Source organism: Rattus norvegicus, chromosome 1, assembly GCF_021556685.1.
Source record: "Rattus norvegicus strain SHRSP/BbbUtx chromosome 1, alternate assembly SHRSP_T2T, whole genome shotgun sequence".
Classification (NCBI taxonomy): Eukaryota; Metazoa; Chordata; class Mammalia; order Rodentia; family Muridae; genus Rattus; species Rattus norvegicus.
The window spans coordinates 69,812,731-69,838,862 of NC_141534.1; the positions used below are offsets into that span (position 1 = coordinate 69,812,731).

The 26,132-nt window shown below is 39.1% G+C and overlaps 1 protein-coding gene across 1 annotated transcript in view; it reads left to right on the plus strand.

Moving 5' to 3' along the window:
• Vom2r10 (vomeronasal 2 receptor, 10) overlaps positions 1 to 26,132 on the plus strand; it is a 47,549-nt gene that overhangs the window by 15,950 nt on the left and 5,467 nt on the right. The window contains exons 4-5 of the mRNA NM_001099469.1: positions 3,992 to 4,207; positions 6,274 to 6,397. Coding sequence (NP_001092939.1) covers positions 3,992 to 4,207; positions 6,274 to 6,397 — 340 coding nt within the window. The remainder of the gene's footprint in view (positions 1 to 3,991; positions 4,208 to 6,273; positions 6,398 to 26,132) is intronic.

Consider the following 26,132-nt stretch of genomic DNA (forward strand, 5'->3'; position numbering starts at 1 on the left):
CAGTTTGGACAGTATTGGTATGTCTTCTATGAAGCTCTGATAGCTTTCTTCACTAAACCCACCTGCTCTTGGCCTCTTTTTGGTTGGGAGACTTTTAATAATTACTTCTATTTCTTTCAGCATTACTGACTTGTTTAGATGGCTTATCTGATCCTGATTTAACTTTGGTACTTAGTATTTGTCTAGAAAATTATCTACTTCATCAAGATTTTCCAGTTTTGTTGAATATACTCTTTTGTAGTCAAAATTGATGATTTTTTTTAATTTCCTCAGATTCTGTTTCTATTTCTCCCTTTTCATTTCTGATTTTGTTAATTTGATTACACTATCTGTGTCCACTGATCAGTCTGTTTAAGGAATTTTCTATCTTGTTGATTTTCTCAAAGAACCGCTCCTGGTTTTGTTGATTCTTTTTATAATCCTTTTTATTTCTACTGTGTTGTTTTCAGCCCTGAATTTGATTATTTACTGCCTTGTCTTTCTCTTGGGCATATTTGCTTCTTTTTGTTCTAGAGCTTTTACATGTGCTGTCAAGCTGCTAAAGTTTGCTGTCTCTTGTTTCTTTGTAGAGGCAGTCAGAGCTATGAATTTTCCTCTTCGCACAGCTTCACTGTGTTCCATGAGTTTGGGTACACTGTGCCTTTATTTACATTAAATTCTAAAAGTCTTTAATTTCTTTCTTTATTTCTTCCTTGACCAAGTTATCACTGAGTAGAACATTGTTCAACACCCATGTATATTTGGGGTTTCTTACATTATTTTTCTTACTGAAGACCAGTCCATTGTGATCTGATAGGATGCATGGGATCATTTCTATCTTCCTGTATATGTTGAGGCCTGTTTTGTGACCCATTATATGGTCACTTTTGGACAAAGTACCATGAAGTGCTGAAAAGAAGGTGTATTATTTTGTTTTTGAATGAAATGTTCTATAGATATCTGTTAAATTCATTTTGTTCATAACTTCTGTTAGTTTCTCTGTGTCTCTGTTTAGTTTCTTTTCCCATGTTCTGTCCATTGTTGAGAGTGGGGTGTTGAAATCTTCTACTAGTATTATGTGAGGTGATTTGAGCATTAGTAACATGTCTTTTATGAATGTAGTTTCCCTTGCATTTGGAGAAAATATATTTAAAATTGATAGTTCAGCATGATGGATTATTCTTTTGATGAATATGAAGTGTCCTCCTTTATCTCGTTTGATAACTTTGGTTGAAAGTCAATTTTACTCTATATTAGAATGGCTACTCCAGCCTGTTTCTTTGGATGGTTTGTTTGGAAAATTGTTTTCCAGCCTTTTACTTTGAGGTAGTGTCTCTCTTTGTTCCTGTGGTGTGTTTCCTCTATGCAGCCAAGTATTGGGTCCTCTTTTGTATCCAGTGTAGTACTTTATGTTTTTTTATTGGGGAATTGTGTCCATTGATCTTGAGATATTAAGGAATAGTGATTGTTGTCTCCTGTTACTTTTGTTGTTAGAGTTGGAATTATGTTTGTGTGTCTCTTCTTTTGGTTTCTTTGCAAGGAGATTACTTTTTTGCTTTTTCTAGGGTGTAGTTTTCCTCCTTGTGTTAGAGTTTTCCACCTATTATCCTTTGTAGGACTGGATTTGTAGAAAGATACTGTGTAAATTTGGTTTTGTTATGGAATATCTTGGTTTCTCCATCTATGGTAATTGAGAGGTTTGCTTGATATAGTAGTCTGGGCTGGCATTTCTGTTGTCTATGGTCTGTGTGACACTTGCCTAGGATCTTCTGGCTTTTCTTGTCTCTGAAGAGAAGTCTTGTGTCATTCTGATAGGACTGCTTTTATATGTTACTTGGATTTTCCCCTTACTACTTTTAATATTCTTTCTTTTTTGTTTTGTATGCTTTGTGTTTTGAATATTATGTGATGGGAGGAAATTCTTTTCTGGTGCAATCTGTTTGGAGTTCTGTAGACTTTTTGTATGTTCATGGGTAACACTTTCTTTAGGTTAGGGAACTTTTGTTTTATAATCCTGTTGAAGATATTTATTGACCGTTTAATTTGGGAGTCTTCAGTATCTTTTATCCCTACTATCCTTAGGTTTGATATTCTCATTGTGTCCTGGATTTCCTTTTTCTTTATGTTTTGGGCCAGTACGTTTTTCTGTTTTACATTATATTTGACAGCTGTATCCATGCTTTCTATGGTTTTCTTCTGCCCCTGAGATTCTTTTATCTCTTGTATTCTGTTGCTGATGCTTGCATCTATGACTTCTCATCTCTTTCCTAGCATTTCTATCTCTAGCATTGTCATTGTCTCCCTTTGTACTTTCTTTATTGTTTCTATTTCCATTCTTAAATTTTGGTTGGTTTTGTTCAAATTCTTCACCTGTTTACTTTTGTTTTCCTGTAATTCTCTACGGGATTTTTGTGTTACCTTGTTAAGGTCTTCTACTTGTTTACCTGCGTTGTCCTGTATTTCTTTTTTTTATTTTTTTATTTTTTTTTATTAACTTGAGTATTTCTTATATACATTTCAAGTGTTATTCCCTTTCCCGGTATCCGGGCAAACATCCCCCTCCCCCCTCCCCTTCATTATGGGTGTTCCCCTCCCAACCCTCCCCCCATTGCCGCCCTCCCCCCACCAGTCTAGTTCACTGGGGGTTCAGTCTTAGCATGTCCTGTATTTCTTTAAGTGAGTTATTTATGTCCTTCTTAAGGACCTCTATTATCATCTTCAGATATGATTTTTAAATCCAAATCTTGCTTTTCTGGCATGTTTGGATTACCTGTGTTTGATTTCATGGGAGAACTGGTCTCTGATGATGCCAAGTAGTCTTGGTTTCTGTCACTTTGTTTCCTGAACTTGGCTCTCACTCTCAGGTTTTCTGTGATGTTAGCTTGTCTTGCTGATTCTGAAAGTGGCTTGACCCTCCTGTAGGCCTCTGTGTCAGCACTCCTTTAGACCTGTATTCCTTCTGCCGGTTCTGGGAATAGAGAGCTTCTCTTGGGTTTGTGTGTCCTTCAGCCTCCAGGTGGATTGTTTGGCACAGAAGAGTTTGTCTTATCTCTGTTCTCAAGTGTGTAGGCACTCCTGCAGACTTGCTTTCATTTCTGGACACAGGCAGAAACCCAAAGTGTCCTGCCTCTGACTGCTTCTTGATCCCTTTGCACAGAGGGCACAGAGGGCAGTAGGTGGGTTTCTCTTGGAATGTGCACAGGAGTACTTGTATCCTCTGAGCTCTCAGGATTGTCTGCACTTCTGTTAGTCCAGCTCTCTCACCCACAGGATTTGGGTGTGGGAGCTGTAGGACAAGTTCAGTTCAGTTCTGGACACAGACAGAAATCAGAAGTTCCTACCATTGACTGATTTTATATTCATGTATCCCATGGCCACTATGCAGGTTCCTCTTGAACAAGGAATGTGAGCAGAAGTGGTGGTCTCCCCTGAGCTCTCAGGATTGCCCACAGTTCTGAGAATCCAGCTCTCTCCCTCATCGGATTTGGGTGCAGGGTTCTGTGGGACCAGTTCAGCTCCAGGCACAGACAGAAACCCTTTCTGTGTAATCTTTTTGGGGTAATTATTGTAATTAAAAATTCAATGCTCTATATATTTGTTACAAGAGAAATTAAAACAGGGACATTTAAGTGAAACAATGATGGTTAGTTTATATATAAATGATGCCTTCTAATTAATTTCCATACATTAGCACCCTCATTTTAGGCACTTAGCTACTGAAGACTTTCTGAAAGCAAATGGGTCTGGCAAGGTTTCAAAAAAATACTTGATCTTTTCATGAATCAATAGATAGTTATTGACTGCTTACATGAGTTTGGTTCAAAGTTTCATTTGAACAATAATAATTCAGAAGCAGAATGGCATTCTGATCACTCAGGTTTTCATACTAAGACAATCTTCATTAATCTTGATATTCATATCAGAAATTAAAAACAATAGGAGACATTCTAAAATCCAGATTTTGTTCTGCACCTTGGGCACAATGGAATATAAAATTGTATTTCCCTTTCAGCTTAACACTTTCCTGAAGGACCTTGAGGTGAGAGACAACAGGAGTTTAAATTGGATACAGACAATAGATGCAGAATATGACATTCTTAACCTTTGGAATTTACCAAAGGGTCTTGGACTAAAAGTGAAAATAGGATCCTTTTCTGCAAATGCTCCCAAGGGTCAACAGTTGTCTTTATCTGAACAGATTATTCAATGGCCAGAAATATTTTCAAAGGTATGTAATGCATTATCTAAATGCTTTGTGCTTATATTACTAGCACAATTATGTTTTCTGATATAATGATGCTTCATTCAAGTTCCATTACATTTCCAGTATCAATATAAAATACCATAAAGTATTACTAGTATACTGGCTGTTCAGTTTCCTTGATTCAAGTCAATTTAAATATATAGTGTTCAATAAGTCCCCTACTCTTAACGCAAAGGAGGATTAGGTTTCCTCCATTTGTCACAAATAAAAGTTGGTACATGTGATAAGAGGAAATTTTTATCTCCAAATTACTCATATGTTAATGTGCTGGAAAAAATCTCTAATTTGGGATTAATATTATGAAAAATATTGACAAATTTTTATTTTTGTGTGGTCAAATATCATGGCCAAAAATGAATTTTAGAATAAAGATTATATTTTGCTTCATTGTTCCAGAAGTATCAGAGTCCACCAAGGATAGAAGCATGGCAACAAATGGTAATACTGGAGAAAGACATAGGAAATAGAAAGAAAATATTTATAACATTAATAAAAATTAGAAAGCTGGAATTGAGGACACATTACAATGTTTCAATTCCCAACCATTGTGACATAATTTCACCAGCAAGTCTGAATCCCCAAAAGTTTCAATAACTACCTGTAAATATTCACCAAAAAGGAAATAAGCACTGAAATGCTTTAGTCACTATGAATATACTTTTCTTTCAAAATACCATATAATAACTTCATTAGCATGGCTTAACTGTCCTTCATGTCTCAATTTGCCCTTTCTCATCCAATGTTTAAGGATAACTTGAAATATTTTATAGAAAGTTTAAGGGTGTGGGACATTATATTTAAAAAATGCATGATTTTCAAATATAATGTGGTGTTGATCATAATATCCTCTGAATGCAGGAAGTAATGAAAACTGTAGCTCCCTTTTATCGCCTCTAAAATTGAGACATGTGTACAACAAATTATGAAATTTCTAATTTAACTGACCTTTTTCAACTGAGCAAAATTTATCTATATATTTCATCCTACAGATATACATTTTTGCCTCGATGATAATTATAAATCCTCTCAAACTGACAGTCACGACTCACAATAATGGTGGAAGTTATGATGCTCAACACAGATGTAAGAAAGTACAGAGATAGTGATAGACTATCTATAATGATAGCAAACCTCCTATCCATTCCCCGCTTCCCCTGCCTCTATGAGGGTTCAGTTCCTTTCTATATCCCCAACCCTGCACTCCTGCCTTCCAGCCCAGGTATTCCCATAGGGGCATCAAGCCTTCACAGGACCAAAGGCCTCTCCTCCCATTGATTCCAGATAAGGCCACCTTATGCTATGCATATGGCTAGAGCCATGGATCCCTCCATGTGTCATCTTTGATTGGTGGTTTAGGCCCTGGGAGCTCTGGGTTGTCTAGTTGGTTGATATTTTTGTCCTTCCTGTGGGGTTGAAATCCCCTTCAGCTTCTTCAGTCCTTCCCCTAACTCTTTTATCGTGTTCTCCATGCTCAGTCAGATGGTTGGCTGTATTGATAAGGCTCTAGTAGAGTCTCTCAGGAGACCGATATATCAGGTTCTTGTCAGCAAGCACTTCTTGGCATCAGCAATAGGGTCTGGGTTTGGTGGCTGCTTGTGGGATGCATCTCTAGGTGGAGAAGTTTCTGGATGTCATTTGTTTTTATCCTCTGTTCTATTCTTTGTCTCTGTATTCCCTTTTGACAGGAGCAATTCTGTATTAATATTTTCAAAATGGGTGGGTGGACCCATTCCTTAAATGGGAGCCCTTCCAACCCTTGGATATGATGTCTATAATTTCTTTCTTCCCTTTGCTGAGTATTTCAGCTAATGTAATCCCTGTTGGGTCATGGGAGTCTCTTGCTTTCTTGGTATTTGGATTTTCTGGTGGCTGCCCCCAGCTCCTCATCGTGAGTTAGTACACATAATCTTTTAAATTACTCTAGGTGTTAATAACATTATATCCCCCTTCACTACATAACACTCAAAAACTGATTTATGATGTTTCTATAAAACCCTAAACATTAGATAACAATATTTCATTCTTCTCAGGTCCCCCAGTCTGTGTGCAGTGAGAGTTGTGGGCCTGGATTCAGGAAAGTAACCCTAGAGGGCAAGCCCATCTGCTGCTACAAGTGCACTCCTTGTGCAGAAAATGAGATTTCTAATGAGACAGGTAAATGTGGTTTTCTGGAAAACATTTTTATTTCCCCGTAGGATTCAACGATATGCTAGCAAATAACAAAGATATGAGAAGAAGTCAGATACAAATATTTTATTTCTCTTTTAGGGAATTTAAATAACACAGTCCATCACCATCCCCTTGAAATAGTTCACTACAGCCATTACAAGTCATACTTGACTTAACATCTTTCACCTAGTGCCAATATTGGTATTGGAAGATTAATTTTCCACTGTACTTCTCACTGTTTTCTGTTTCACTTTGCTATTTAACATGTATTAATAAAGTATTAAAGATTGTTTTCCCAAATGTATTTCAATGATTTTTTCTTGTTTTTCCTTTTTCCCCCATCTTTATTAACTTGGGTATTTCTTATTTACATTTCAAATATTATTCCCTTTCCCAGTTTCCAGGCCAACACCTCCCTAACCCTTCCCCTCCCCTCCTACGTGGGTGTTTCCCTCCCCATCCTCCCCCCACAACTACCCTCCCCCCAAGAATCCTGATCACTGGGGGTCCAGTCTTGGCAGGACCAAGGGCTTCCTCTTCCATTGGTGCCCTTACTAGGCTACTCATTGCTACCTATGCAGTTGGAGCCCAGGGTCAGTCCTTGTATAGTCTTTGGGAAGTGGCTTAGTTCCTTAGTGGTTCCTTAGTGGTTGGCATTGTTGTTCATATAGGGTAACAAGTCCCTTCAGCTCTTTAAGTCCTTTCTCTGATTCTTTCAATGGGGGTCCTGTTCTCAGTTCCGTGGTTTGCTGCTGGCATTCACCTATGTATTTGCCATATTCTGGCTGTGTCTCTCAGGAGAAATCTATATCCAGTTCCTGTCAGCCTGCACTTCTTTGTTTCATCCATCTTATCTAATTTGGTGGCTCTATATGTATGGGCCACATGTGTGGCAGGCTCTGAATGTGTGTTCTTTCAGCCTCTGTTCTAAACTTTGCCTCCCTACCCCCTCCTAAGGGTATTTTTGTTCCCCTTTTAAAGGAGTGAAGCATCACCCTGTACAAAGCTTAAGTTCAATGATTTTTTAAGAACTATATAAGGCTCAGATCTTTTGCATCTTCATAGGGATTAATTACAGTTCATTTTCCATTTTTAGTTATTTGATAATTTCATACAGTGGGATTTTATCACATTCACCACTCACACTCTTCCCATATTTAATTCCCCTTCCCTATATGCCAAAATTTGTAATTAAACTATCTAATACAGTTCATGATACTCATCTATACTTACTTGTGTGCATGTCACTTAAAGGTTGAAAACCAACCATGTACTGCACACTGAAAAAGAAAACCAATTTTCCTCCCAGTAGTCATATACTGCTAGTAGCTCATTTTCTGGTGGGAGGGGTGTCTTAATAGCTACGTCCAATGTCTAAGCTCAAACTTGGTCTTGCCAGCATGCATCTTCCACATTGCTGTTGTGTTATGAATTTATGGAATTAACTTCTCTGTGTTGAGAAAACTCTTATTTTTTTGGTCTTCTATACGCTGAAGTCTTGCTAACTTTTTGGCTTCTCTTGGACTAGAGTTTTACAGAACTTTTTATTTTGTTACTGAGACAATAGGAAAGATTAGATGTTCTGATATTTAGGGTCTGGCTTTAGGTTTTAAAATCCATGAGACATCTGGTCTTTATTTTTTCTGCTGCTGCCTTCAAATCAGGATTTAAGCATTCAACTTGTGTTCCCATGTGACCTATACCTGGCTGCTTGTATACTGACTGTTATTATGAAAATTAACAAGTACTCTAAATCTATAAGTACACACCACAATTAATGAAGTTATTTATTTATTTACAATCTTGTCATGGTCCCCACTCAGTGGTCCCCTACCATAGTTCTTTATTCCATTCATTTACCCCATCTTTCTCTGAGAGGAAACTCCCCACCACCAGAACTTCTCCCTCCCTGGGTTCTCAAGTATCTCAAGAATGAGAATTAGGCACATGTCCCACTGACGTCAGAGCAGGCAGTTCTCTGCTCTGCTATATATGTATCTAGGGTTCTGGAACTAGCTCCAGTATGCTACATGGTTGGTGTCTCAGAATCTAGAGGCTCCCAGGGTTCTGAGTTAGTTGAGATTGCTGGTTTGTCTATGGGGTACCCTCATCTTCTGCTTCCTTTCTTCCCCTAATTTAACCATAGGGGTTTCTAAGTGAATTCCAGTGGTTGGGTTTAAGTATCTCTATCTGTTCCAGTCAGCTATTGGATGAGCCTCTCAGATATGTCCATGTTCGGGTGCTGTCCTTAAGAACATCCTAGCATCAGTAATAATGTCAAACCTTGGTATCTCCCCGTGAGCTAGATCCCCAGTTGGGCCAGTCACTGGGCTGCCTTTCTTCAGTCTCTTTTCCATTTTTGATACTACAGTTCTTCCTGACAGGAACACTTCTGGGCCAGAAATTTTGATTGCGTGTGGGTCACATGATCCTTTCTCTTGAGGCTATGTATATCTACTTAAGGTAGATTTTCATGTTCCCTCTCCTCACTGTTAGTCATTTCATCTAAGGTCACTCCCATTGTGTCCAGACAGTCCCTCACCTCCCGGGTCTCTGGTACTTTCAAGGGCATCTCCTCACCTCACAGAATTTGAGGTCCTTTCATTCCGCAGGTCCTCTGCACTTCTCTTCTGCTCCCAGCTCCATACCTGATCCTGTTTCCCTTTTTCTCTCTCATCTTCTGCCCAACTCCCTCCCTTTTTCTGCCTCTCATGATTGTTTTCTTCCCCCAATAAGTGGAATTGAAGAATCCTCCCTTGACCTTTCTGCTTCTAAAAGTTCTTAAACTCTGTGGGTTGTATCTTAGGCATTCTGTGCTTTTTGGCTAATATCAACTTGTTAGTGAGTAGATAAGATGGTATGTCTTTTAGGGTCTGGGTTACGTCACTCAGGATGATGTTTTGTAGTTTTATTTTATTTCAAAACTCTTGATGCCCAAGTTTTTAATAACTGAGTAATATTTATTGGGTAATTATAAAACATTTTATGTATTCATTCTTCTATTGTGGGGCATCTGGGTTTCTTCCAGCTTATAGCTCTAACAAATAAGGCCACTAGGAACATAGTCTAGCCTGTGTCCCTATGATATGGTGACACATCTTTTGGGTATATGTCCAAGAGTTTTATAGCTGTGTCTTTAGGTAGGTCTATTTCCAATTTTCAGAGGACTTTCAAACTGATTTCAAGAGTAGTTGTACCAGATTGCAATCCCAAATGCAATAGAGGAGTGTTCCACTTTCTCCATATTCTTGCCACCATGTACTCTCACCTGAGTTTTTGATCTTAGCCATTCTAAACGGTTTGAGGTAGAATCTCAGGTTTGTTTTGATTTGCTTTTAACTGACTACTAATGATTTTAGTTCTTAAGTGCTTTTTAGCCTCTGTTGTGAATCCTCTGGTTTATGCTGAGTTCCTCGATCCTTTTGGTCTTGAGTTTTGTGTAAAGTGATAAATATGAATCTATTTTCATTTTTCTAAATACAGACTGTTAATTATATCAGCACCATTCATTGAATATACTTTCTTTATTTAATTGTATGATTTTGTCATCTTTGTCAAAGATAAAATGTCCGTAGACATGTGGGCTTATTTCTGTATCTTCAATTCTATTCCATTGAATGACTTGTCTATCTCTGTAGCAATACAATTGTTTTTGTTATTGCTCATGCACAGTGGTACAGTTGTATGTTAGAGCTGGTAATGCCTCCAGAGGTTCTTTTCCAGTTAAGAATTGTTTTTGCTATCCTGGGTTTTTTGTTGTTCCATTTGAAATTGAGAATTACTCTTTCAATATTTCTGAAGAACTGTGTTGGAATCTTGAAGGTGTTTGCTTTGAATCTGTGGATTGCTTTTGGTAGGATGACCATTTTTACTGTATTAATCAAACTAGTCTATGAGCAAGAGAAATCTCCCCTTTTTATGAGGACTTCTTCAACTTTTTAATTTTCGCATTTTTACTGGATATTTTCTTTTTTTCCAGCTCCCCCTTTTTCCTCTCCCCTTCCTATATTCCTTCCAAGTCCCACTGATCCTCTACATACTGTGATTATGTTATTTCCACTTCTAAGTAGGACTGATATTCCACACTGTGATTTTCACCGTTCTTGACCTTTATATGGTCTGTAAATTGCGTCATAAGTATCTGAACTTTTTCCTATATCCACTTACCAGTGAGTACATACTATGCTTGTTCTTTTGTGACTATGTTTCCTCACTCAGGATATTTTCTTTTATTTTTATAACTTATTAAGTGTATTGTCAAATTGCAGTATTTTCTTCATATATCTTTACTTCTTGATTTGAAGAATTATGTTTCTTGTAATTTAAGTAAACTTGACTTTTATATATCCTTTTCTGACGTATTGAAAATAGTCTGTGTTTTACTTGATCTTAGTAAGCACTGCTGCAGTGTTATAAGTTAGTGTGGAGGCTTTGCACATATTTGTTTCTCTTCTGAAAAGAACAGAATGATGACAGCCATCTTCAATTGTCATAATAATGATTTAGGATGTTGCCTATTTATTAAACTGAGGGACGTTCCTTCTGCTCTCACAATAACTAGAACTCTCATCATGCTCTACTGTCATATTTTGCTCCAGGCATCTTATAAGTATATTGACATGGTTGTGAGCCTTCTCTCACTGTATGTATTTTGAGACTTGACTTGTTTTGTATGTGCCTGTTGAAACAATTTTGCATCTCTGGCAAGAAATCAGGTTGAGTTCATTTCTGCATCTATGAGAGAGAATCTTTACTCAATGGACATCATTGAACCTTCGCTGTTACTTTTGTTGTTGTACATATTTTATGGTCATTTACTTTTGGATACAGATGAAACCAATTTTGTATGGTAACTGTACAACATCCTTTTCTTTCTGTATTCTGCAATATCCTCTGAACATGATTATTGTGGGATTTTCTAAAGAAATTTGTAAATTCTGTGGTGCATCTGTTTAGTCCTCAGACAGTATTAGAAGAAACACTGAGGGCTTGGGTTTCAGCACTTGCTTATTTTCAGGCCTAGTGTAATGATAAAGAAAGCTTAGTTTTTTACTTGTATCTAGGAAATTATTATTTTTCTTTATAATTCTCATTAATTTTATATGCCTTTCCATGGCAGTCCATCTATCTGTTATTTCCCAGTGTCAATATAAGCTATTGAAGCAGGGCCATAGAAAATGACCATTCATATATCTGTTAAATGCTTTGAAAAATATTTGAAATGACAGAAATATGAAGTTAATGTAATACACGAAATCACTTCATATTTGCTGATACTATTATTATGACAAGTTTGTTTACTATTAGTATCTTGACATTTAGAATGAGTTCTTATGCTTTTATTCATACATGAACATATGTATGTATATGAGTGTTGTGTGCATATATGTCTATATATTGGTATTTATGCCAGGAGACCCATATCATACATTCATATTTTCATGTAGATCTCCAACATAGCTAATGGATAAAATTGTTGTCTGTATTTCCTGACAACAGGACACACTTGGAAAATAGATATACAGTATCTTCTACGTAGAGTTAAGGGAAACTTCATCACAGGCTTATATATAGTACTGTAGGGCGATTTTTAATGAAATTCATTCAAGGCTAGGTATCAGGCTTGGTACCCACTAGCCATTGTCTTAGATTTTAGTCCAGGAAGATAAGTTTTCAGTAATAACCTTGAGTATTAGTGTTCTGTATCAGGGATACAGGAGCTCTGTGTTTTGTGTTTGGGGACTGTTGAGGTTAAAAATATGCTTCAGGTTATACTCACATATTTTATTAGTCAAAATATACTATTTCATAATCTCATGTCTGTAGAAATATTATCAAAATCTTTTGTGTCATTTTGATTCTAATATTTTTATTTCATGTGGTCTAGTATTGTCTAAAATGGAATTGTACTTATTTCATGTTTGAATTGTTCAATCCTTGATGTGACAGTTCCTTTTTTTTCCCCTTTCCTCCATCTTTATTAAATTGGGTATTTATTATTTGCATTTCAATTGGTATTCACTTTCCTGGTTTCCAGGTCAACATCCCCTAACGCCTACAAATCCCCTTCCACATGGGTGATTCCCTCCCCATCCTCCCCCCATTACCACCCTCCCTCCAACAATCCCGTTCACTGGGGGTTCAGTCTTGGCAGGATCAAGGGCTTCCCCTTCCACTGGTGCCCTTACTAGGCTACTCATTGCTACCTATGACGTTGGAGCCCAGGGTCAGTCCATGTATAGTCTTTGGATAGTGGCTTTGTCCCTGGAAGCTCTGGTTAGTTGGCATCGTTGTTCATATGGGACTCAAACCGCTTTAAGCTCTTTCAGTCCTTTCTCTGATTCCTTCAACGGGGGTCCCGTTCTCAGTTCCTTCATTTGCTGCTGGCATTCACCTATGTATTTGCCGTATTATGGCTGTGTCTCTCAGGAGAGATCTACATCCAGTTCCTGTCAGCCTGCAATTCTTTGCTTCATCCATCCTATCTAGTATGGTGGCTGTATATGTATGGGCCACATGTTGGGCAGGCTCTGAATGGGACTTCCTTCAGTCTCTGTTCTAACCTTTGCATCCCTATCCCCTCCCAAGGGTATTCTTGTTCCCCTTTTAAAGAAGTAGTAAAGCAGCTGCATTTTGGTCATCCTTCTTGAGTTTTCTGTGTTCTGTGCATTTAGGGTAATTCGAGCATTGGGGCTAATATCCACTTATCAATGAGTGCATACCAAGTGTGTTTCTCTGTGATTGAGTTACCTCACTCAGCATGATATTTTCTAGTTCATTCCATTTGCCTGTGAGTTTCATAAAGTCATTGTTTTTGATACTGAGTAGATGTACCACATTTTCTGTACCCATTCCTCTATGGAAGGGCATCTGGGTTCTTTTCAGCTTCTGGCTAATATAAATTAGGCTACTGTGAACATACGGGAGCATGTGTCTTTGTTATATGTTGGAGCATGTTTTGAGTATATGCCCAATAGAGGTATAGCTGGGTCCTCAGATAGTTCAATGTCCAATTTTCTCAGTAACCTCCAGATTGATTTCCAGAATAGTTGTACCAGTCTGCAATCCAACGAACATTGGAGTAGTGTTCCTCTTTCTCCACATCCTTACCAGCATTTGCTGTCACCTGAGTTTGTGATCTTAGCCATTCTGACTAGTGTGAGGTGGAATCTCAGGGTTGTTTTGATTTGCATTTCCCTTATGACTAAAGATGTTGAACATTTCTTTAGGTGCTTCTTAGCCATTCAGCATTCCTCAGCTGTGAATTGTTTGTTTAATTCTGAATCCCATTTTTTATATTTATTTTTTATCTTTATTAACTTGAGTATTTTTTATTTACATTTCAATTATAATTCCCCTTCCCAGTCTCCGGGCCCAAATCCCACCAACCCCTCAACCTCCCCTACTATATGGGCTACCCCTCGCCATCCTCCTCCCATTACCACCCTCCCCCCAACAATCATCTTCACTGGGGGTTCAGTCTTGGCAGGACCAAGGGCTTCCCCTTCCACTGGTGATCTTACCAGGCTATTCATTGCTACCTATGAGGTTGGAGCCCAGGGTCAGTCCATGTATAGTCTTTGGGTAGTGGCTTAGTCCCTGCAAGCTCTGGTTGGTTCGCATTGTTGTTCAAATGGGGTATCGAGCCCCTTCAAGCTCTTCCAGTCCTTTCTCTGATTCCTTCAACGGGGGTCCCATTCTCAATTCAGTGGTTTGCTGCTGGCATTCACCTATGTATTTGCTGTATTCTGGGTGTATCTCTCAGGAGAGTTCTACATCTGGTTCCTGTCGGCCTGCACTTCTTTGCTTCATCCACCTTATCAAGTTTGGTGGCTGTATATGTATGGGCCACATGTGGGGCAGGCTCTGAATGGGAGTTCCTTCTGCCTCTGTTCTAAACTTTGCCCCCTATTCCTTGCCAAGGGTATTCTTGTGCCCCTTTTAAAGAAGGAATGAAGCATTCACATTTTGGTCATCCCTCTTGAGTTTCATGTGTTCTGTGCATCTAGGGTAATTCAAGCATATGGGCTAATATCCACTTATCAATGAGTGCATACCATGTATGTTTTTCTGTGATTGGGTTACCTCACTCAGGATGATATTTTCCAGTTCCATCCATTTGCATATGAATTTCATAAAGTCATTGTTTTTGATAGCTGAGTAATATTTCATTGTATAGATGTACCACATTTTCTGTATCCATTCCTCTGTTGAAGGGCATTTGGGTTCTTTCCAGCTTCTGACTATTATAAAAAAGGCTGCTGTGAACATAGTGGAGCATGTGTCTTTGTTATGTATTAGGGCATCTTTTGGTATATGCCCAAGAGAAGTATAGCTTGGTCCTCAAGTAGTTCAATGTCCAATTTTCTGAGGAACTTACAGGCTGATTTCCAGAATGGTTGTATCAGTCTGCAATCCCACCAACAATGGAGGAGTGTTCCTCTTTGTCCACATCCTCCGCAGCATTTGCTGTCACCTGAGTTTTTGATCTTAGCCATTCTCACTGGTGTGAGGTGAAATCTCAGGGTTGTTTTGATTTGCATTTCCCTTATGACTAAAGATGTTGAACATTTCTTTAGGTGTTTCTCAGCCATTCGGCATTCCTCAGCTGTGAATTCTTTGTTTAGTTCTGAACCCCACTTTTTAATAGGGTTATTTGTCTTCCAGCGGTCTAACTTCTTGAGTTCTTTGTATATTTTGGATATAAGCCCTCTGTCTGTTGAAGGATTGGTAAAGATCTTTTCCCAATCTGTTGGTTGTTGTTTTGTCCTAACCACAGTGTCCTTTGTCTTACGGAAGCTTTGCAGTTTTATGAGATCCCATTTGTTGATTCTTGATCTTAGAGCATAAGCCATTGGTGTTTTGTTCAGGAAATTTTCTTCAGTGCCCATGTGTTCGAGATGGTGCCCTAGTTTTTGTTCTATGAGTTTGAGTGTATCTGGTTTGATGTGTTTGGAGGTCCTTGATCCAATTGGACTTAAGCTTTGTACAGGGTGATAAGCATGGATTGATTTGCATTCTTCTACATGTTGACATCCAGTTGAACCAGCACCATTTGCTGAAAATGCTATCTTTTTTCCATTGGATGGTTTTGGCTCCTTTGTCAAAAATCAAGTGCCCATAGGTGTGTGGGTTCATTTCTGGGTCTTCAATTCTGTTCTGTCTATCTATCTGTCTGTCTCTGTACCAATACCATGTAGTTTTTGAGGTCTTCTTCAATTTCTTTCTTCAGAGTCTTGAAGTTCTCATGGTACAGATCTTTTACTTGCTTGGTTAAAGTCACACCGAGGTAGTTTATATTGTTTGGGTCTATTATGAAGGGTGTCATTTCCCTAATTTCTTTCTCGGCTTGTTTCTCTTTTGTGTAGAGGAAGGCTACTGATTTATTTGAGTTAATTTTATACCCAGCCACTTTGCTGAAGTTGTTTATCAGCTTTAGTAGTTCTCTGGTGGAACTTTTGGGATCACTTAAATATACTATCATATCATCTGCAAATAGTGATATTTTGACTTCTTCTTTTCCAATCTGTATCCCCTTTATTTCCTTTAATTGTCTGATTGCTCTGGCTAGAATTTCAAGAACTATATTGAATAAGTAGGGAGAGAGTGGGCAGCCTTGTTTAGTCCCTGATCTTAGTGGGATTGCTTCAAGTTTCTCTCCATTTAGTTTAATGTTAGAAACTGTTTTGCTGTATATAGCTTTTACTATGTTTAGGTATGGGCCTTGAATTCCTATTCTTTCCAGAACTTTTATCATGAAGGGGTGTTGAATTTTGTCAAATGCTTTCTCGGCATCTAATGAAATGATCATGTGGTTTTGTTCTTTCAGTTTGTTTATATAATAGATCACGTTGATGGTTTTCTGTATATTAAACCATCCCTGCATGCCTGGGATGAAGCCTACTTGATCATGGTGGATGATCGTTTTGATGTGCTCTTGGATTCGGTTTGCCAGAATTGTAATGAGTATTTTTGCATCGTTATTCATAAGGGAAATTGGTCTGAAGTTCTCTTTCTTTTTTGGGTCTTTGTGTGGTTTAGGTATAAGAGTATTTGTGGCTTCATAGAAGGAATTCGGTAGTGCTCCATCTGTTTCAATTTTGTGGAACAGTTTTGATTGTATTTGTATAAGGTCTTCTATGAAGGTCTGATAGAATTCTGCTCTGAACCTGTCTGGACCTGGGCTCTTTTTTGTTGGGAGACCTTTAATGACTGCTTCTATTTCTTTAGGTGTTATGTATGAACCCCGGTTTTTAATAGTTATTTGTCTCCCTGCAGTCTAACTTCATGCATTCTTTTTCTATTTTTTATATGAGCCCTCTATCAGTTGTAGGGTTGGCAACGATCTTTTCTCAATCTGTTGGTTTCTGTTTTTTCCTAACAGTGTCCTTTGTCTTACAGAACCTTTATAGTTTTATGAGACCCCATTTGTCGATTCTTTTTTTTTATAGCAATAAACTTTATTTTTTTCTCCATTTTATTAACTTGGGTATTTCTTATTTACATTCCTTTTTTATTTTTATTAACTTCAGCATTTCTTATTTACATTTCAATTGTTATTCCCTTTCCTGGTTTCCAGGCCAACATCCCCCTAGCCCCTCTACCTACCCTTCTATTTGGGTGTTCCCCTCCCCATTCTCACCACATTACCGCCCTCCCCACAACAATCACATTCACTGGGGATTCAGTCTTGGCAGGACTAAGGGCTTCCCCTTTCACTGGTGCTCTTGCTAGGCTTTTCATTGATAAGTATGAGGTTGGAGCCCAAGGTCAATCCATGTATGGACTTTGGGTAGTGGCTTAGTCCCTGGAAGTTCTGGTTGTTTGGCATTGTTTTTCGTATGGGTTCTCAAGCCCCTTCAAGCTCTTTCAGTCCTTTCTCTGATTCCTTCAACGGGGGTCCCATTCTCAGTTCAATGGTTTGCTGCTTGCATTTGCCTGTGTATTTACCATATTCTGGTTGTGTCTCTCAGGAGATATCTACATCTGGTTCCTGTCACTCTGCACTTCTTTGCTTCATCCATCTTATCTACTTTAATAGCTTCATATGTATGGGACACATGTGGGCCATGCTATGAACGCGTTTTTTTTATGCATCTGTTCTAAACTTTGCTTCCCTATTCCATCCCAAGGGTATTATTGTTCCCTTTTTTTTTATTTATTTATTTATTTATTTATTTATTTATTTATTTATTTATTTATTTTTATTAACTTGAGTATTTCTTTTTTTTTTTATTAACTTGAGTATTTCTTATATATATTTCAAGTGTTATTCCCTTTCCCGGTTTCCGGGCAAACATCCCCCTCCCCCCTCCCCTTCCTTATGGGTGTTTCCCTCCCAACCCTCCCCCCATTGCTGCCCTCCCCCCATAGTCTAGTTCACTGGGGGTTCAGTCTTAGCAGGACCCAGAGCTTCCCCTTCCACTGGTGCTCTTACTAGGATATTCATTGCTACCTATGGGGTCAGAGTCCAGGGTCAGTCCATGTATAGTCTTTAGGTAGTGGCTTAGTCCCTGGAAGCTCTGGTTGCTTGACATTGTTGTACTTTTGGGGTCTCGAGCCCCTTCAAGCTCTTCCAGTTCTTTCTCTGATTCCTTCAACGGGGGACCTATTCTCAGTTCAGTGGTTTGCTGCTGGCATTCGCCTCTGTATTTGCTGTATTCTGGCTGTGTCTCTCAGGAGCGATCTACATCCGGCTCCTGTCAGTCTGCACTTCTTTGCTTCATCCATCTTGTCTAATTGGGTGGCTGTATATGTATGGGCCACATTTGGGGCAGGCTCTGAATGGGTGTTCCTTCAGTCTCTGTTTCAATCTTTGCCTCTCCCTTCCCTGCCAAGGGTATTCTTTTTCCTCATTTAAAGAAGGAGTGAAGCATTCACATTTTGATCATCCGTCTTGAGTTTCGTTTGTTCTAGGGATCTAGGGTAATTCAAGCATTTGGGCTAATAGCCACTTATCAATGAGTGCATACCATGTATGTCTTTCTGTGATTGGGTTAGCTCACTCAGGATGATATTTTCCAGTTCCAACCATTTGCCTACGAATTTCATAAACTCATTGTTTTTGATAGCTGAGTAATATTCCATTGTGTAGATGTACCACATTTTCTGTATCCATTCCTCTGTTGAAGGGCATCTGGGTTCTTTCCAGTTTCTGGCTATTATAAATAAGGCTGCGATGAACATAGTGGAGCACGTGTCTCTTTTATATGTTGAGGCATCTTTTGGGTATATGCCCAAGAGAGGTATAGCTGGATCCTCAGGCAGTTCAATGTCCAATTTTCTGAGGAACCTCCAGACTGATTTCCAGAATGGTTTTACCAGTCTGCAATCCCACCAACAATGGAGGAGTGTTCCTCTTTCTCCACATCCTCGCCAGCATCTGCTGTCACCTGAGGTTTTGATCTTAGCCATTCTCACTGGTGTGAGGTGAAATCTCAGGGTTGTTTTGATTTGCATTTTCCTTATGACTAAAGATGTTGAACATTTCTTTAGGTGTTTCTCATCCATTCAGCATTCCTCAGCTGTGAATTCTTTGTTTAGCTCTGAACCCCATTTTTTAATAGGGTTATTTGTTTCCCTGCGGTCTAACTTCTTGAGTTCTCTGTATATTTTGGATATAAGGCCTCTATCTGTTGTAGGATTGGTAAAGATCTTTTCCCAATCTGTTGGTTGCCGTTTTGTCCTAACCACAGTGTCCTTTGCCTTACAGAAGCTTTGCAGTTTTATGAGATCCCATTTGTCGATTCTTGATCTTAGAGCGTAAGCCATTGGTGTTTTGTTCAGGAAATTTTTTCCAGTGCCCATGTGTTCCAGATGCTTCCCTAGTTTTTCTTCTATTAGTTTGAGTGTGTCTGGTTTGATGTGGAGGTCCTTGATCCACTTTGACTTAAGCGTTGTACAGGGTGATAAGGATGGATCGATCTGCATTCTTCTACATGTTGCCCTCCAGTTGAACCAGCACCATTTGCTGAAAATGCTATCTTTTTTCCATTGGATGGTTTTGGCTCCTTTGTCAAAAATCAAGTGACCATAGGTGTGTGGGTTCATTTCTGGGTCTTCAATTCTATTCCATTGGTCTATCTGTCTGTCTCTGTACCAATACCATGCAGTTTTTATCACTATTGCTCTGTAATACTGCTTGAGTTCAGGGATAGTGATTCCACCTGAAGTCCTTTTATTGTTGAGGATAGCTTTAGCTATCCTGGGTTTTTTGTTATTCCAGATGAATTTGCAAATTGTTCTGTCTAACTCTTTGAAGAATTGGATTGGTATTTTGATGGGGATTGCATTGAATCTGTAGATTGCTTTCGGTAAAATGGCCATTTTTACTATATTAATCCTGCCAATCCATGACCATGGGAGATCTTTCCATCTTCTGAGGTCTTCTTCAATTTCTTTCCTCAGTGTCTTGACGTTCTTATTGTACAGATCTTTTACTTGCTTGGCTAAAGTCACACCGAGGTACTTTATATTATTTGGGTCTATTATGAAGGGTGTCGTTTCCCTAATTTCTTTCTCGGCTTGTTTCTCTTTTGTATAGAGGAAGGCAACTGATTTATTTGAGGTAATTTTATACCCAGCCACTTTGCTGAAGTTGTTTATCAGCTTTAGTAGTTCTCTGGTGGAACTTTTGGGATCACTTAAATATACTATCATATCATCTGCAAATAGTGATATTTTGACCTCTTCTTTTCCGATCTGTATCCCCTTGATCTCCTTTTGTTGTCTGATTGCTCTGGCTAGAACTTCAAGAACTATATTGAATAAGTAGGGAGAGAGTGGGCAGCCTTGTCTAGTCCCTGATTTTAGTGGGATTGCTTCAAGTTTCTCTCCATTTAGTTTAATGTTAGCAACTGGTTTGCTGTATATGGCTTTTACTATGTTTAGGTATGGGCCTTGAATTCCTATTCTTTCCAGAACTTTTATCATGAAGGGGTGTTGAATTTTGTCAAATGCTTTCTCAGCATCTAATGAAATGATCATGTGGTTTTGTTCTTTCAGTTTGTTTATATGAGGGATCACGTTGATGGTTTTCCATATATTCAACCATCCCTGCATGCCTGGGATGTAGCCTACTTGATCATCGTGGATGATTGTTTTGATGTGCTCTTGAATTCGGTTTGCCAGAATTTTATTGAGTATTTTTGCGTCGATATTCATAAGGGAAATTGGTCTGAAGTTCTCTTTCTTTGTTGTGTCTTTGTGTGGTTTAGGTATAAGTGTAATTGTGGCTTCGTAGAAGGAATTCGGTAGTGCTCCATCTGTTTCAATTTTGTGGAATATTTTGGATAATATTGGTATGAGGTCTTCTATGAAGGTTTGATAGAATTCTGCACTAAACCCGTCTGGACCTGGGCTCTTTTTGGTTGGGAGACCTTTAATGACTGCTTCTATTTCCTTAGGAGTTATGGGGTTTTTTAACTGGTTTATCTGTTCCTGATTTAACTTCGATACCTGGTATCTCTCTAGGAAATTGTCCATTTCCTGAAGATTTTCAAGTTTTGTTGAATATAGGTTTTTATAGTAAGATCTGATGATTTTTTGAATTTCCTCTGAATCTGTAGTTATGTCTCCCTTTTCATTTCTGATTTCTTTAATTTGGACGCACTCTCTGTGTCCTCTCGTTAGTCTGGCTAAGGGATTGTCTATCTTGTTGATTTTCTCAAAGAACCAACTTTTGGTTATGTTGATTCTTTCTATGGTCCTTTTTGTTTCTACTTGGTTGATTTCAGCTCTGAGTTTGATTATTTCCTGCCTTCTACTCCTCCTGGGTGTATTTGCTTGTTTTTGTTCTAGAGCCTTTAGGTGTGCTGTCAAGCTGCTGACATATGCTCTTTCCTGTTTCTTTCAGCAGGCACTCAGCGCTATGAGTTTTCCTCTTAGCACAGCTTTCATTGTGTCCCATAAGTTTGGGTATGTTGTACCTTCATTTTCATTAAATTCTAAAAAGTCTTTAATTTCTTTCTTTATTTCTTCCTTGACCAGGTTATCATTGAGTAGAGCATTGTTCAATTTCCACGTATATGTGGGCATTCTTCCCTTATTGAAGACCAGTTTTTGGCCGTGGTGGTCCGATAGCACGCATGGGATTATTTCTATCTTTCTGTACCTGTTGAGGCCCGTTTTTTGACCAATTATATGGTCAATTTTGGAGAAAGTACCATGAGGAGCTGAGAAGAAGGTATATCCTTTTGCTTTAGGATAGAATGTTCTATAAATATCCGTTAAGTCCATTTGGCTCATGACTTCTCTTAGTCTGTCTACATCTCCATTTAATTTCTGTTTCCATGATCTGTCCATTGATGAGAGTGGGGTGTTGAAATCTCCCACTATTATTGTGTGAGGTGCAATGTGTGTTTTGAGCTTTAGTAAGGTTTCTTTTACATATGTAGGTCCCCTTGTATTTGGGGCATAGATATTTAGGATTGAGACTTCATCTTGGTGGATTTTTCCTTTGATGAATATGAAGTGTCCTTCCTTATCTTTTTTGATGACTTTTAGTTGAAAATTGATTTTATTTGATATTACAATGGCTACTCCAGCTTGCTTCTTCTGACCATTTGCTTGGAAAGTTGTTTTCCTGCCTTTCACTCTGAGGTAGTGTCTGTGTTTGTCTCTGAGGTGTGTTTCCTGTAGGCAGCAGAATGCAGGGTCCTCGTTGCGTATCCAGTTTGTTAATCTATGTCTTTTTATTGGGGAGTTGAGGCCATTGATATTGAGAGATATTAAGGAATAGTGATTATTGCTTCCCGTTATATTCATATTTGGATGTGAGGTTATGTTTGTGTGCTTTCATTCTCTTTGTTTTGTTGCCAAGACGATTAGTTTCTTGCTTCTTCTAGGGTATAGCTTGCCTCCTTCTGTTGGGCTTTACCATTTATTATCCTTTGTAGTGCTGGATTTGTAGAAAGATATTATATAAATTTGGTTTTGTCATGGAATATCTTGGTTTCTCCATCAATTTCAATTGAGAGTTTTGCTGGATACAGTAACCTGGGCTGGCATTTCTGTTCTCTTAGGGTCTGTATGACATCAGTCCAGGATCTTCTGGCCTTCATAGTTTCTGGTTAGAAGTCTGGTGTGATTCTGATAGGTCTGCCTTTATATGTTACTTGACCTTTTTCCCTTACTGCTTTTAATATTCTTTTTTTATTTTATGCGTTTGGTGTTTTGACAATTATGTGACAGGAGGTGTTTCTTTTCTGGTCCAATCTATTTGGAGTTCTGTAGGCTTCTTGTATGTCTATGGGTATCACTTTTTTTAGGTTAGGGAAGTTTTCTTCTATGATTTTGTTGAAGATATTTACTGGTCCTTTGAGCTGGGAGTCTTCACTCTCTTCTATACCTATTATCCTTAGGTTTGATCTTCTCATTGAGTCCTGGATTTCCTGTATGTTTTTGACCAGTAGCTTTTTCCGCTTTACATTATCTTTGACAGTTGAGTCAATGATTTCTATGGAATCTTCTGCTCCTGAGATTCTCTCTTCCATCTCTTGTATTCTGTTGGTGAAGCTTGTATCTACAGCTCCTTGTCTCTTCTTTTGGTTTTCTATATCCAGGGTTGTTTCCATGTGTTCTTTCTTGATTGCTTCTATTTCCATTTTTAATTCCTTCAACTGTTTGATTGTGTTTTCCTGGAATTCTTTCAGGGATTTTTGTGTCTCCTCTCTATGGGCTTCTACTTGTTTATTTATGTTTTCCTGGAATTCTTTCAGGGATTTTTGTGTCTCCTCTCTATGGGCTTCTACTTGTTTATTTATGTTTTCCTGGAATTCTTTCAGGCATTTTTGTGATTCCTCTCTGTAGGCTTCTACTTGTTCTCTAAGGGAGTTCTTCACGTCTTTCTTGAAGTCCTTCAGCATCATGATCAAAAATGATTTTGAAACTAGATCTTGCTTTTCTGGTGTGTTTGGATATTCCCTGTTTGTTTTGATGGGAGAATTGGGCTCCGATGGTGCCATGTAGTCTTGGTTTCTGTTGCTTGGGTTCCTGCGCTTGCTTCTCGCCATCAGATTATCTCTAGTGTTACTTTGTTCTGCTATTTCTGACAGTGGCTAGACTGTCCTATAAGCCTGTGTGTCAGGAGTGCTGTAGACCTGTTTTCCTCTCTTTCAGTCAGTTATGGGGACAGAGTGTTCTGCTTTCGTGCATGTAGTTTTTCCTCTCTACAGGTCTTCAGCTGTTCCTGTGGGCCTGTGTCTTGAGTTCACCAGGCAGGTCACTTGCAGCAGAAAAGTTGGTCTTACCTATGGTCCCAAGGCTCAAGTTCGCTCGTGGGGTGCTGCCCACGGGCTCTCTGCAGCGGCAGCAACCAGGAAGACCTGTGCCGCCCCTTCCGGGAGCTTCAGTGCACCAGGGTTCCAGATGGTCTTTGGCTTTTTCCTATGGCGTCCGAGATGTGTGTGCAGAGAGCAGTCTCTTCTGGTTTCCCAGGCTTGTCTGCCTCTCTGAAGGTTTAGCCCTCCCTCCCACAGGATTTGGGTGCAGAGAACTGTTTATCCGGTCTGTTTCCTTCAGGTTTCAGCGGTGTCTCAGGCAGGGGTCCTGCTGCTCCTGGGCCCTCCCCCACGGGAGCCCAGAGGCCTTATACAGATTCCTCTTGGGCCAGGGATGTGGGCAGGGGTGAGCAGTGTTGGTGGTCTCTTCTGCTCTGCAGCCTCAGGAGTGCCCACATGACCAGGCGGTTGGGTCTCTCTCTCTCAAGGGGTCTGGGAGCAGAGAGCTGCTGCGGGCCGGGATCCTCGGGTGTGGGACTTCGTTTTATATTATCTTTGACAGTTGTTTTGATGTTTTCTATTTTATCTTCGGCCCCTTAGATTCTCTCTTCTATTTCTTGTATTCTGTTGCTCTTGATTGCATCTATGATTCCTGATCTCTTTCCTAGTTTTTCTGTCTCCAGTGTTGTCTCCTTTTGTGCTTCCTTTATTATTTCTATTTCTATTTTTAAATCCTGTATTGTTTTGTTCAATTCCTTCACCTGTTTACTTGTGTTTTCCTCTAATTCTTTAAGGGATTTTTGTGTTACCTCATTAAAGGCCCCTTCTTGTTTACCTTTCTTGTCCTGTATTTCTTTAAGGGATTTATTTATGTCCTTCTTAACGACATCTATCATCATCATGATATGTGATTTTTAATCTAAATATTGCTTTTCTGGTGTGTTTTGATATCCAGTATTTGATTTGGTGGGAGAACTGGTCTCTGATGATGTCAGGTAGTCTTGCTTTCTGTGGCTTAGTTTCCTGTGCTTGCCTCTTGCCATCAGGTTGTCTCTGGTGTTAGATTGTTTTGTTGATTCTGACAGTGTTTTGACCATCCTGTAGGCCTGTGTCAGCACTCTTGTAGACCTGTTTTCTTTCAGCTGGATCTTGGAGCAGAGAGCTACTCCTGGATTTGTGTGACCTGAAGCCTCCAGGTGGGTTCCTTGGTAAGGAAATTTTGGTCGTACCTCTGCTCTTAGATGTGTAGGTGCTCATGGCAACTGGCTTTCATCTCTCAGCACAGGGAGAAACCCGACAGGTCCTGCCCATGACTGTTCCTAGGTCTCTGTGCCCAGAGAGTTCAGAATGCACTAGGTGGGATTCTCTTGTGTCAGGAATGTGAGAAAAGTGGTGATCTCCCTTGAGGTCTCAGGATCCTTAGCATTTCTGAGGGTCTAGCTCAGATTTGGGTGCAGGGAGATGTGGGCCTGCTTCAGCCCCAAGCACAGTCAGAAATGGGAAATGTCCTGTCCAAGATGACTTCTCCCTTTGTGTGCCCTGAGGCCACCAGGTGGCTCCCTTGGAGCAGAAAAGTTGGTCTTAGCTTTGCTTTCAGGTGTGTAGGTGCTCCTGGTGACTGGCTTTCAGCTCTGGGCTCAGATAGAAACCTGACCCTCACTGCTCCTAGGTTCCTGTATACAGAGGGAACTAGGAAGGTTCCTCTTGGGTCAGAAATATGGACTGAAATAGTTGTCTCTCTTGAGGTCTCAGGATTGTCCAAGCTTCCAAGAGATTTGGGTGCTGGGAGCTATTGGGCTGTTTCAGTTCAGTTCTGGTCATGGGCAGAAACCAGTTCACCTTCTGAGATCTTTGATTTCTTTCTTCAGAGATGTGAAGTTCTTGTCATACAGATCTTTCATTTGCTTGGTTGGAGTAACACCAAATTATTTGTTTTGTTTGTGAATATTTTGAAGGGCGTCATTCAGTTTCTTTCATGAAAATTTTGAAGTTCTTTTCATTCAGAACTTTAACTTGCTTGGTAAGAGTTACACCAAGATATTTTGTATTATTTGTGCCTATTGTGAAGGGTGATGTTTATCTGATCTTTTTATCATCTGTTTATACTTTGTGTAGAGGAAGGCTACTAATTTATTTGAGTTAAATTATTATCCCGCCATTTTGCTTAAGTTGCTTATTAGATGTAGAAGGGCACTGGTAGATTTTTTTTTGAGGTCACCTTTTTAAACTATTGTATCATCCACAAATAGTGATACCTTGACTATTTTGTTTCAAATTTATGTCCCCATTCTATTATTATTATCTTATTGCTACATCTAGAACTTTGATTAATATATGTAGGAGAGATGGAGAGAGTGGGCATCCTTGTCTTTTCCCTTAACTTAGTGGGGTCACCTCAAGTATCTCTCCATTTAGTTTAATATTGGCTGATGGTTTGTTGTATATTGCTTTACTCTGTTTCGGTAAGGGCCTTAAATTCCTGATCTCTCCAAAACTTTAAC